This window comes from Lonchura striata, chromosome 1, assembly GCF_046129695.1.
Source record: "Lonchura striata isolate bLonStr1 chromosome 1, bLonStr1.mat, whole genome shotgun sequence".
Lineage (NCBI taxonomy): Eukaryota > Metazoa > Chordata > Aves > Passeriformes > Estrildidae > Lonchura > Lonchura striata.
In genome coordinates, this window is record NC_134603.1 from 43,061,877 (window position 1) to 43,074,169 (window position 12,293).

Below are 12,293 nucleotides of genomic sequence, written 5' to 3' on the forward strand. Positions count from 1 at the left end.
CTGCTATCTTCTGTGTAATTCCATCCGATTGATGTCAAATGTCTCACACCATGGACATTTTTGGATAGAGTTTGCAAATCTGCCATTTTTCAACCCAAGTTATATTACATATTTTAGGATTCTTCTGACTTGGGCCATATAATTTTGTAGTAGGAAGGAACATTAACTGTTGTAAACTTTCAAGCAGATTGTAATATCTTGAGTATGATAATGCCTATACGTCTCACTTGGAAGTTTTGGCTTTCACTACTTGAGACAGATTTTTTTGGATCAAAGGGAGGTAAATCATTAGCACTGCTTATTTTTCTGCCTTATAATTGTAGTCAGCATGCTATAAAGGCTTCATATAGGCTGTGTCCTTTACCTCAGTGGCAGTATTTTTGTGTTCAGGTAGCATTGCTGACTATTTTTAGCACTGCTGACTCTTACCACCTCTTGCATTCTTTTGGTGGTGTTTGGGCTGGCACTTAAACACTAGAGATGCTGAATTTTTTAAACTTACACTTGATACAGTAAAAAATGCAATAGAAAAGTCACAATGGGTATAATCATTCAAAAATGGTTGCTTGCCAGATGAAGAAAGGCCAAGTCTGTTGTCAAGTGCTGTCCTGTGTGACCAGAAGAGTGTTTTTCTTTAAGCAGTGAGAAGACCACTTACTGTTGCTACCCATTACATGCTCAAAGCAGGAAACTGTAATGTACATGTTGTCATGGACACTTAAAAGCATTTTAAAGTGGCAGGATCAAAAGCAAACAAAACTGAAATGGGACATATAATTTATATCCCCCAGACATGCTTATTTGCTGAAGTTTGTAATAGCAGGTTTCCAAGCTCTGGAATTCATTGAATTTCTAAACTTATGGTTTATCTGTAATAGAGTTGTATACTTGACTCACAACGACTCTGTCCCAGCAAAAACATTAATTGCATCACAGCCACTAAATAAGGAAAGAGCAACCCTTATGGGATTGCTACACACTTGCAAGGGTTGCAACCCTTGTGGGGTTGCTCTGCACTTGAATATTTACTGTTCTGACTTCTCAGATTTGCTAACATCCACTTTCCTAATGTATTGAGGAAGTTTTAATTGATCTTTGATAACACTAGAACTGCACAGAAGAACAAAGGCTCTAAGTTCCTACTTCCTATTCCACATACTTTTCTTCTACTTCTTCCCAATTGTATGCTTATTACCTATTTTTAAATTGAATTTCTGTATGTGAATATAAGAGGCACTTGTTTTACTCTCTGCTGAGGTAGAAAATTTTCCTGAAAGCCTCTCTGTTAATGTGAGTGGAAAGGATCTGACAGAATTGTTCCAGAGTGAAAAACAAAGGTTTTTTTTGCAAAAAACTGCTTCATTTTACCAACATTATAAAATGGGAAAAAAAAAAAAAAGAAGAAAATCATAGGAAATATTTTCACTTCTTTTGAGGAGTTTTCATGTCCTAGCTTTTTGTATGCCGTTGTAAGTAACAATACAATTGCTTTCATTTAAGTAATACAAGTCTTTAGATGATACTTTGCTGTGTAAATAATCAACCAAACAAGAAAATTAGATTGTAGTTTTGAAATTCTGAACTACAGAGTGACAAAAATGATCATGAAGAGTCTAATGAGTCTGAACTATTAGAGAATATTGTTACTGAGATTTATACTGTCAACTCAATTGAACTGTTTTCATGATTATAGAGATACTCAAAATACTGGACTGACAGGGCACTTTGATCTCAGTTGTTCTTTGCTTTATGTGCCTAAATAGCAGTTGGCAACTACTGACAATGTTTTTAAATTACAAATAAAAAATAAAGAATGCTTGCAAGTCTTCTTCAAAATAGTTCTAAAATAAAACTTGAAATACAATAAGAGAATCCATTGAACTTCAGCAGAACTCCTGCTTTTTGTATATCTGGGAATGTATTGGTTTATTTTCCCAATTCTCTCTTGGGTTGTTTGTTTGTGGGTTTTTGTTTTTGATTTAGTTTTTGCGGGTTTTTTTGGTGGGGTTTTTTTTTTGTTTGTTTGTTTTTGGGTAGGTAAGATTTTTTTTCCTTATTTCTACTCTGTTGTGGTCATCTAGTGACAAGCACAATATTAAGACATACGCTTTTTCATATTTCAAGAGGAAACTTATACTCAGCTCTCTGGAATACAGCAAACAGGCAAATCCAGCAATTAGTACTGGAAACTTTGGGGACCCAGGTCAGAATGCGGGGTAAATGTTGTTAAGGTCATATGAAGCTCAAAGCAGCCATTTCTGTATATTCTTATGGCTTCTTCCTCTTTTGTCTCACAGTTTTACTGATGAGGGGGGTATAATGAACCTTTCAATAGCCTCTGCTCTTATGAAAGAGTAGGCAGCAATTTGCTGAGGGGATGCAGAGCTGTCAAACAATTACTTATTTTGCTTGTGCTCAGGGCTTCACCCTTCCATAAAGAAATTCAGACTGACATCACTGTTTGAACCCACTCAGCACAATAAACCTGGTGGGATATATTTTAAAGGGCTTTATTAAAAAATCCAGGTTTGGGGGCATCCAGTCTGCACAGAACTTCTTTTACTGACTCCAACTTGATCTCTTCTCTTTGCTTTTGTTTTCTGGCAAATCCTGATGAAGTAAAATTCAACACTATGCACCCACACTGGGTCCAAATGGTAGATAAGTTTAACATAATTCCTTTCAGCTCCATTTGGGTTGCAGTTTTGGCACCAAACATGCACCTAGATGGTACTCTTTGTCTGCTACTGGCACAGCACCAGATTCTTCATGCTGCCAGGAACAGTGGCAGCTGCTGCTTTTTATGCTAAAGCATAAGCCTCTTCCTGCTGGACAGGGAAGAGGAGAGTGCAAGATCTCTTAGGTTACCTCTTTTTTAAAGAAAAGACTTCACTTTTCTCCCTTTCACAATACATTGCAGTCTCAAACATCTTTGTTGCTGATGTGTTTTGTGCAGGGTCGGAATTTTAGTGACCCTCAAACGTAAGAGTCCTATTTGCCTGCCTGAATCCTATTTGCTTACCTGTCTCCCAGCCTTCCTCAGTTCCTAGCTTCTTATCAATAAACTGCTCTGCAGTCTGGAGTCCTCTTTGGGATGAGCACCACTGGTGCTGTCGGACTGAGAATTGTTCCTGCAGTGCTTGCCCAGAAATGGAGCTCTAAGCCATGTTCTGGGTGCCAGATGACATTTTGCCTCTTAAATATGATCCTATATGAGTCATAAAAACTTTTAGAAGAATTGCAGTTTTTCTGCCTTGAGAACTGCTTGATAGAGTCTTTGCCATAAAAAGCATCCTGGAGGTTTCTCCAGAATAAGGGGAAAACCAGGGATTTTTCTCCCCAGAGGCAGTAAGGGCTCTGTGTTCTGAAGTGCAAATGCTAAAGAGCAAGGATGAGCTAGACACATAGTAGTAATAAGGCCACTGTGCACCCAGTGAGCTTTCAAACTGGTTATTTAAGCAGTACCCTCCTAATAGACATGCTCCTTCATCTCCTTGCTGTGCATATGCAGGGACAGTTGCTCTGCAGGCAAAAAAGTAAATGTGCAAGTCACTCATGAAGCTTTATAAATGAGCCCTCCTATAATGCTGTGACTGATAGGGCAGTATTATTTTTCTGATGGTTGTTGATGTCATGGAGTGGCAGTTGTTCACTGCTCTGTTATTTAGCATTATAATTGAATAGAATAGCTTCCTGTTTTGTGCCTCCAACAAGAAGAGATGTTTAACCATGGAAAATTGTGAATTACTGAAATGTTTGTTTAATAATGAAGTAAGATTTACAGCCTGGCTAATGCTGATTCCACTGTGTATGTGCATGTGTATATCAGAATTACTGTACTCTTGTTTACAAGGCTAAGGATCAGTTTTCTCTGTTTCTTTTTCTTTTCATAAACTCATGCAGTCATATGAAGTAGCTCCTGTCCTATTCCTCCACCACTGAAAATAACAGTAAGGAATTTGTTGATAAGTATCACTGAAACTGATGGACATTTCAGATTTAAATTCAATGCAGTGAGATCCACAGCTGAATTCACAGAAGGCAATGCCATCAGGAAAGCATATATGTTATTGTTATTGAGGTTAACTGAAGAGGAAAATTAATACATGTTCTTGTAATAGACCAAATGCAGTCTCACTGAGAATAAAAGGTTGGAGCTCTGTGTACACCATCCTTCTCTGTCCTCTGGAAAGGCTCTTGCCCACCTCTTAATTCCTGTGTTTTGTTTCCTTGATACAGGACAGTGGAAACGGAAAGAGTGGCAGTAATTTATTTTGAGGAGCAGAGAAGGGTGCTTGAGATTAATACAGGTTCAAAGAAAGACTGGATACTTGGAAGGAAAAAAACATGTTGAGTATCAGCACATACCTGGAAGCCACATCCTACTTAGGAAGATTGTGTTTGAAATTATTAAGGACTCAGCAATCCACAGGAGGAAGAAATGCATATGCTCTTCTCTAAACATCTCCTCATAACCACTGATTAGGAGATAGGATACTGGACTAAATGGATTTTTTATCTCACAAACTATGACCATTCTTATGCTTTATGAAATGGGAAGGTCTGAGATCACCTTGGTACCTCCATTAATTCAACTCCTGTTCTATATAACAATTTGAAAAGGAATGGAGATGATTAATAGATAGGGTTGATTTGGACTGGCTTTTATGTATTGAACTTATGCTTCAAATATGAATTGTGATGTAAATGAAGCATAATCAGATACATAACTGTGACAAATTAGTATTAAACAGTCCTTGTGAAAAGTGGTGGGAGTGAAATGTGTCCTTGCCCTTTTATCAGTTCATTTAGAAAAGTCTCTATAATATTTTATACTACAGAAATTTCTGTGAGTCAGCACTGTACACCACCTTTTGTCTGATTCATGGTGTTCCTCTTCCAAACCTGCCTGCTGTCTATTGCCACCAAAAGAGTGTTTTTTTCATTAGTCCCCATTAGGAAGGTTGCTTTGGTGTTGTGGAATTGTGGAAGGAATTTAACTTAGTTTATAATGTTTGCTTATGCAGCATATTATTTTCATTAAAGTTGAATTTTAACGTAGGAAAATAAAGCACATGCACTGATTGAAGCCAAAGGTTAAGAAGAACAGCATGACAATTCAAAATTGATATTGAACCTGCCACTCTCTGGTCTGCAGTACTGCCTCTTGCATGTGACCATGTTCAAATGGATTGGATTGCTAAGGGTGTAAGGCGGTGTTTTCAAGGTCTGGGCTGATGGTATCCAGCTCAACAAGATTAAAGCAACCTTCATCATCCAGGATTTTGGTAGACAATCTTTAAGAGTGGGTGTTATGACAGCCTGCATTTGCACAGCAAGAAGTTTCAGTCTCACTCATCCCACTCAGCTCATTCACTTCCAATCTCCTCCTTTTAGAAGGAACAGTTACCCATCTTGCTGCTCTCAGAGATTCTCTGTCGACAAGCAGCCCACTCAAAATGTTCATTTAACCTGAGTGCCTGGTACCTTGGAGATTTCACAGTGTCTGTCTGCATGTGGGCCCTCCCCCATCTCTATTCTTTAGAGCAGAACAAACAAAGTGGCCCCAACAATTGCCTTGTTCTTTTGATGTGGTTAATCAGACTCATTATTACTAGGAGTAGTTTTGGTTTGTAGGGTCCCCTCATGAAGTCAGACTGTCTCAAAATAGCCAAAGGTGTTGTAAGGTTAATTGCCTTTCCTTTTTTTTTTGATTGGTTTCTTAGCAGGATTTCTGCCCTTTAAGTGGAGCTGAAATTCCATGTGGCTGTATGATTGCAGGACTGTGCCACACTACTGCTGTTAGAGCTGAAGCCTAGCCCTGTGCATTACTGACTAGTAAAATGTGTTTCAGGTAGTTGAAATGTCAGCCGTATAAACTGTTAAAGCATACTCTAAATCTTAATTGCATTCTCTCCTGAGAAGTTATTTGAAAGAGGGTCAGAATATATTCAGGGATTTGTCTTTATGTAGAATGGCTTGCTAATTCATTCCTGTCTTACCTGCAAGGAATGTGAGAATTCTGGATGATTTAGAGTATGAAATTGATAGCTAAGAGATCCTTTAGAACATCTGGAGATTTTTCTCTCAAGGAGACAAGTGAGAGTATGTATTTGTACCTTGGTTAGCGATTCACAGTACTTAATGACACTTAGAATTCAGATCTTAAATATGTGCTCTCAGAAAACAAGTGTTTGATGAACTTGTTATTCCAGCAAGATTTGGTGCACACTTCAACTTGCTTTCCTTAAGAAAGCACTCTTACTGAGAATGGTGTTGAGCATTTGACATATCTGGTCTGAAGACAGCTCCTTCTGTGTAGAATGACTGTATGTTGTAACCACAGACTCTCTAATTATAGCTATCTATGTTGTTGGCCCATTCATAAATCTAGAGATGGTAGGAGAATGTAGGAGAACATTCCTATAAATTAAGACCTAGTTCCCTGCTCTAAATGAGAATGTCCTTAAAATGCCATCTGCCACTGATATCACCTTGCAGAATCTAAGATGTACAGGGAAGTTGTGTTGGGGAAGAGATTTAGGCCATGATAATATGAATGTCTGTGGCAGGTAATTGAAGTGAAGGATGCAATAGTTCCAAGCATCAAAACTTAGAGCTTCTGTTTGCTTGGGCTTTATTTGGCGTTGTCTTTTCTTCCTCCATTTCCAAATTTCCTTCAAAAGCAGAGAGAAAAGCTAACACAGGGATGACTGTTGGAAAGTTCACAGTAGGAATCTGGGATTCTCATGTGTTCAAAAATAAAGCTGGTGTCACTTTGTATCTTGCTGGTCTCAGTGGGATCTGGAAGGAGGAACTGGAAGCTGTAATGCAATATGATAAGACATTAACTTGAAGTAAAAAATTTACTTTAGATGTTGTTTTGAGAATTAGAATCATAGAACTGTAGAACAGGATTCCACTAGACCAGGTTGCCCAGGGCACCATCCAGTGTGCCTTCAACCACTCCCAGAGATAGGGCATCTACAAATTCTTGTGGCAAGTTATTCCAGTACCTCAGTAATGCATTTCTTCCTAGTCTCCTTCAGTTTAAAGCCGCTACCCCTTGTTCTGTTGATTACCTCTGATGTGAAGAATACTTGGACTAAAGGTGTCCAAAGGGTGTTGTTCAGACCAGAGCACAGGATCAGTGTGGAGCAGTGTGCAAGGTGGAAGAAGTAGATGTTGGCACCAAGAGGTTTAAGAAATATTGGTCCATCTCTGCATAGGTGAAGGAGGCCCAAGTTTGCTGGTTTTAGATGTGAATAAGTATTTTGCAGACAGGCTTCCTTTTCAGGCTTAAGTAACAAAACTAGTTGTAGATTTACTTTCAGTATTCCAGCATTCTGGGGTAAGAGTTTGACAGCTGCACAGTTCCCAGAGACATGCCCTGCTCTGAACAAGCAGCATTTTATGGCTGATTTTCTGTCATTGCTGATACTTGTGGATAGAAGCAGCTCCTGTATCATGATGGAGATGTGAGCTCATCCCACAGCCTCATTTATGACTGCCCTAATACCCAATGCAGGGCATGGGGCCTCTTTGCTTCCCCCTGCTTTTCAGCTCCCAGTGCCTATGGCAGGCTTCTCTCAAGGTCTTTCCATAAAATTCACGCTGCAGCAATGGTTCAGACAAGAGACAGGATTTGAAAATGTGCTGCCCTTGCCTCAGTGGGGTTTTATACTGCATTCATTAGCCAGCTGTGGGAAGGGAGGCTGGAGTGCCCTCTGACCAGCAGTGGGGCTGAAGTGAGCCCAGAGAGGAATGCTGTGGTTTTCTGAGCCTCCCGTGGGAGGGCAGCTCTGCAGTTTGGTCATGGCTGCTGCCTCACATGTGCCGGGCTGAGGTGGACCTCATCTCTGGGGTGGACCTCATCTCTGTGGAGTTCCCAGCAAGGAGCAGGGGCCAGTGGCCAGAGCTGGACAAAGCCACTTCTTCCTCAAGCTCTTCCCAAGCCATCGTGCCTCTGTCTCTGTTGGATGGAGGGGTAAGAGAAGAGGCTTTTGGCATTCCCAGTTCATTGTTGCTGAGGTGTTGTGATATATGAAGGTGAGAAAACTGTGAACAAACTGCTGGTCCCAATGCTGTCTCTGCTTTAGGTGCAGCCCCACTCACCAGCTGCACCAGGAGCTGTCAGGAGATGAGGTCTCACCTCCCGCCCCTGGCAGAGGCAGTCACCACTGGGAAATGTGGTCTGAGGAACAAGTCTCCATGGATCTGTTCTTGCCCCTTGGCATCCATGTGATGTCCATGAGTGCTTGCAGTCCCTGCAGGCCCAGGAGTAGTCAGGAGGTGTTTGGGCTGTAGTTTCCTGTATCCAAGGATGAACATCAATTTCCTTTCCCCGGTGAGATGCTCTTGCCTTTCTCCCCAGACCCATGATGTGTTCCATGTTTATGATACTTTCTGAGAAACTCCTGCTTTAAAGTAGCCTTATTCTTAGCAAAAATAGACAGCTACCCAGGGAGGAGAAATGTACTAAACCTTGTAATCTAGTTACCTTGGTAACATCTGTAAGAAACTATTACTAAACCACTTTCTATTTTTTCTTCATCTCTTTTATGGAAATATATATATCTGTTTACTTGACAAAAGTGTGATTTATACCATACCCATTGTGGCCATTTTCCTGACCATTATCTTGACAAACAAGTTCCCATCTCTAAAAAGCAATGTGAAATTACTGTAAGAACAGATATTTTACTTTCTAGTAGAAACCAAGATTTGCCATCAAGTTTTTGCTAAGAAAAGCAAAGTTTTTGTGAAGAAAAGCAAAAATGTTATAAAAACTTTTCAATTGTTTCAGAGTATTACAATGCTTGATCACATTTACTCAACATAAGAATTCTTTTGAGTGATCATATTTTAGAACAAACATAAGATTATTTTTTCTTCTGCATTGGAACATTCTCACGCATTTGTAAGGTTTAGTTGTCAACCGTATGTCATACAGGGCAACAAAAAAAGAAATTAAAGCATTATTGCTAGGCAAAACTAACAGCTGTGCTTGAGAATTGGCTCTTCCTGGATCTAGCTCTTAGCACAGCTCTCATCATTCCCATTCAGCTGTCTGTGTCCTGGTAGAGGTTCCTCTGCACTGCATGAGCCAGGACACCGGAGAGCCAGCGCACAGAAGTTCCCCAGGGATCAGAGCGTGTGCTGCTGGGTAGGCAGTGCCCCCACCTTTGAGATGGTTCTTTGTATCCTCTGGTTACTCACTTGTTTCTGTCTTTTCTGCCGACAGCAGGGAATTTTCTGGGCTCTTCAAAGGGAAGAACATCCCTCACTCAGTGACCCATTCAATAACTGATTTAATTAATTTGAAACTAGCTGTCACTTTTTAAACTGTTAATCAAGAAGCCAATTATCTGTTAACAGTCCTAAGCACAACAGTAATCAAAGTGTTTCTCTGTTAAAAAATCTCTGGGATTTTTTCTGTTATCTCAGAGCTTTTAAAAGATGTGTTTTAAAATATGGAAATGTGTCTATTTTCTTTAAAAAAATTATTTTCTTTAAAAAAATTGTTTTCTTTAAAAAAATTAAGACCCTATATTAGAATTCCATTTTCTATTTTGGAATAATAAAACTTCTTATTTATTTCTGAAATTATGTTAGCATTTTAGCCTTTTTTATGTGTTATGGCCTTGAAGACATAAGTCTCAGGGCATGATATAAGGTTTATTAAGGATAAATCCTGCTCTTTTTATTCACTTACATAGCTGAAATCCTCAAGCAGCGTTGCTCTGTTACAAGTTTGTTTGATGTACACATTTAAAAGTCTTATTCTAGGAATGTTATGTCTTTTATTGTATATACGTTGGTATTCCCAAGAGGTAATGTAAAAGTGATACATACCAAAGCATAGTTGGTTGCTTTTTATTGTAGCCATTTGTTATACATCTGTCTTAGAACAATAAAAAAATGTTCCTTAAATAATTTTTTAAAAATTATGACTCAATTTATAGTGTTAGAAAATTGGATTTTTTTTTAACAGTTTACAAAACAAAGCAATTTTTAAAAAATATGTTCATACTACATACACAGTCCTGTGTGTATTTATGGCATAAAAATGTTTTTTGAGTGCAGCAAGTAAGAAAATTATTTATGATATCTTGTCTCTGTCATTCTAAGAATTTAATTGAATTAGATCACTACCCATTTATCCACTATTCTCTTTTAAAAATCTCATCTGAAAGTGGTGAATAGTTGTTTTTTGCTGTAATAATGATGGTGAGTCAACAATTTGATTAATCATGTAGTTAAAGCATGAGTATTTATGAGCACATCTGTTAAAGGATGTATCCTGATGGTTTTTTTTAAAAAATTCCTCATGGGTATAAACATGTTAGCTTCTTTTCCATGGAAGTTGTTTAGAAGGGCCCAAAAAAGATGGTAACAATGGTGTATTAAGGTGCTTATGTATTAAGGTCCATCTCATTCCATATCTCCAGTTTCAATCTGAATGAATTCCTGACTCCTGACTTTCCAGCATCATAGTCTGCACTAAGCAAATGCTTGTAGAGCCCTGGGCAGGTGTTTGCACCATTAGCAAAACTGTGTACATTGCCAAAACAGAGGTGCTTTAGAGAACAAGGGCAAAGTCAGTGCCAAATTCTATTGCCATTTAATCCTTTGAAAAATAAAATGTTTTGACCAAAAGATTGTTTAGAAGTAAAGAAGGGCTGAGTGGTAGGACAGGTGGCAAATTCCATTACTGACAAGAAAAGGATACACAAATCCATAATCCATGTGAAGACACCTATTAAAATCATACAATCCAGCCATAAAATCTTAAGGGTAACAATGACACATGCACAGTTTTTGGATGGAGATTTCAGGTTTATAATTTAGTCCACTATTTATCAATATTTTAAAGTATATTATAACACACAATGAATGAAAGAAGTGAATGGGCAGCTGAACAAAATGAAGACAGGATCTTTATATATATCTTTATCTTTATGGAATCAACTCTTCTAGTATAATCTCTGCTGACAGCAGTGAACACATCAGATGTATTTACATTGTTTCTCTGCAAGAAGATATTTATGGATATGACAGCGCTGTTCTGCACACTTAAAACCTGAGATTCAGATTCTCTCTGAGTACCATGTGCACCTCGGTTCATTTCAGAAATATGTAATAGTGCAGTAATGAGTATGGTATAAGAATCTAAATAGATCCATAGGCATATGGACAGCCAGATTGATCAAGGCAGACTTTATCACTTTGTCCCTAAAAAATCCTTTGTGATTATCCTTTATGTACACAGTGGTTCTAAAGTGCTAGCCCAGACAATTTCCCTTTACATAATAATATTTTATAGATTTACTTAAAGCATGGAGGAGTGTGTTTGCACTTTCTACAGAAATTTACTGGTGCCAGTAATATAAACAGCTTTTATTCTCTTTCGAAAAAAACCTGTGAATATATAAATTATTTTTAACTGGACAGAGATGATTACATGGCATGTGACTGAAAATGTATCTTTTTTAATAGATGATTCAGCTGCAGAGAGTTTTAATGGCAATGAGACCGTGGGACACAGTTCCAATGCTTCAGGGGGAACACACTGCAGGGAGATGGCAGAAACCAACAGTAATGGCAAAACAAATCTGGAGCAGGATGAGCAGCCTCTGAACCTGAGTGACAGCCCCCTCTCTGCTCAGCTGACTTCAGAATACAGACTAGATGATCACAGCAGTAATGGAAAGAACAAATACAAGACTCTCCTAATTTCTGATCTCAAGATGGAACGGGAGGCAAGAGAAAATGGAAGCAAGGTAAGATGCTTCCACATGGTCCAGATATGAAGCATGTAGTTCCCAAAAGAAAGATTTGTGAGGCCTAACTAAAGGTTATTCCCAGCTAAGCATTTAATGTGTTGTGTCTAATGTTTGTCAGCTTATTACTTAAATGCCATATGTAGATTTGTATGCTCTGTTACCCATATATGATGCATACGTACATTAAGTGTATGTGGATGCACATGGGTGAATATATATGTATAGGCAAATATATTGTGCTGACACACAGGCAAAAATGGTGTGGTTCTCCACCAGACATGAATTTTATCAATCCATTTAGTAAGAACTATCTACATTACTGTTTTGAAAAAAATATATATTAAAGTACATAAATAGTGTGATACATATATATATGTGTATAAATATGGAGATATATATGTATCTATTATGTATCTGTAGAATTTTCATGATTTAAACCCAGCTGGCAACTAAGTACCTCACAGCCACTCTCTGACTCCTCTCTCTACTCTCTGCCTTGGTGGAGTC

General features: G+C 38.4%; 1 protein-coding gene across 5 annotated transcripts in view; it reads left to right on the forward strand.

Annotated features, from left to right (window-relative positions):
• The window catches only part of NOL4 (nucleolar protein 4), a 189,293-nt gene that overhangs the window by 99,292 nt on the left and 77,708 nt on the right, over window positions 1–12,293 (forward strand). For all 5 annotated transcript variants that reach the window (XM_077783766.1, XM_077783765.1, XM_031504026.2 and 2 more), the window contains one exon: window positions 11,500–11,783. In XM_077783766.1, coding sequence (XP_077639892.1) covers window positions 11,500–11,783 — 284 coding nt within the window. The remainder of the gene's footprint in view (window positions 1–11,499; window positions 11,784–12,293) is intronic.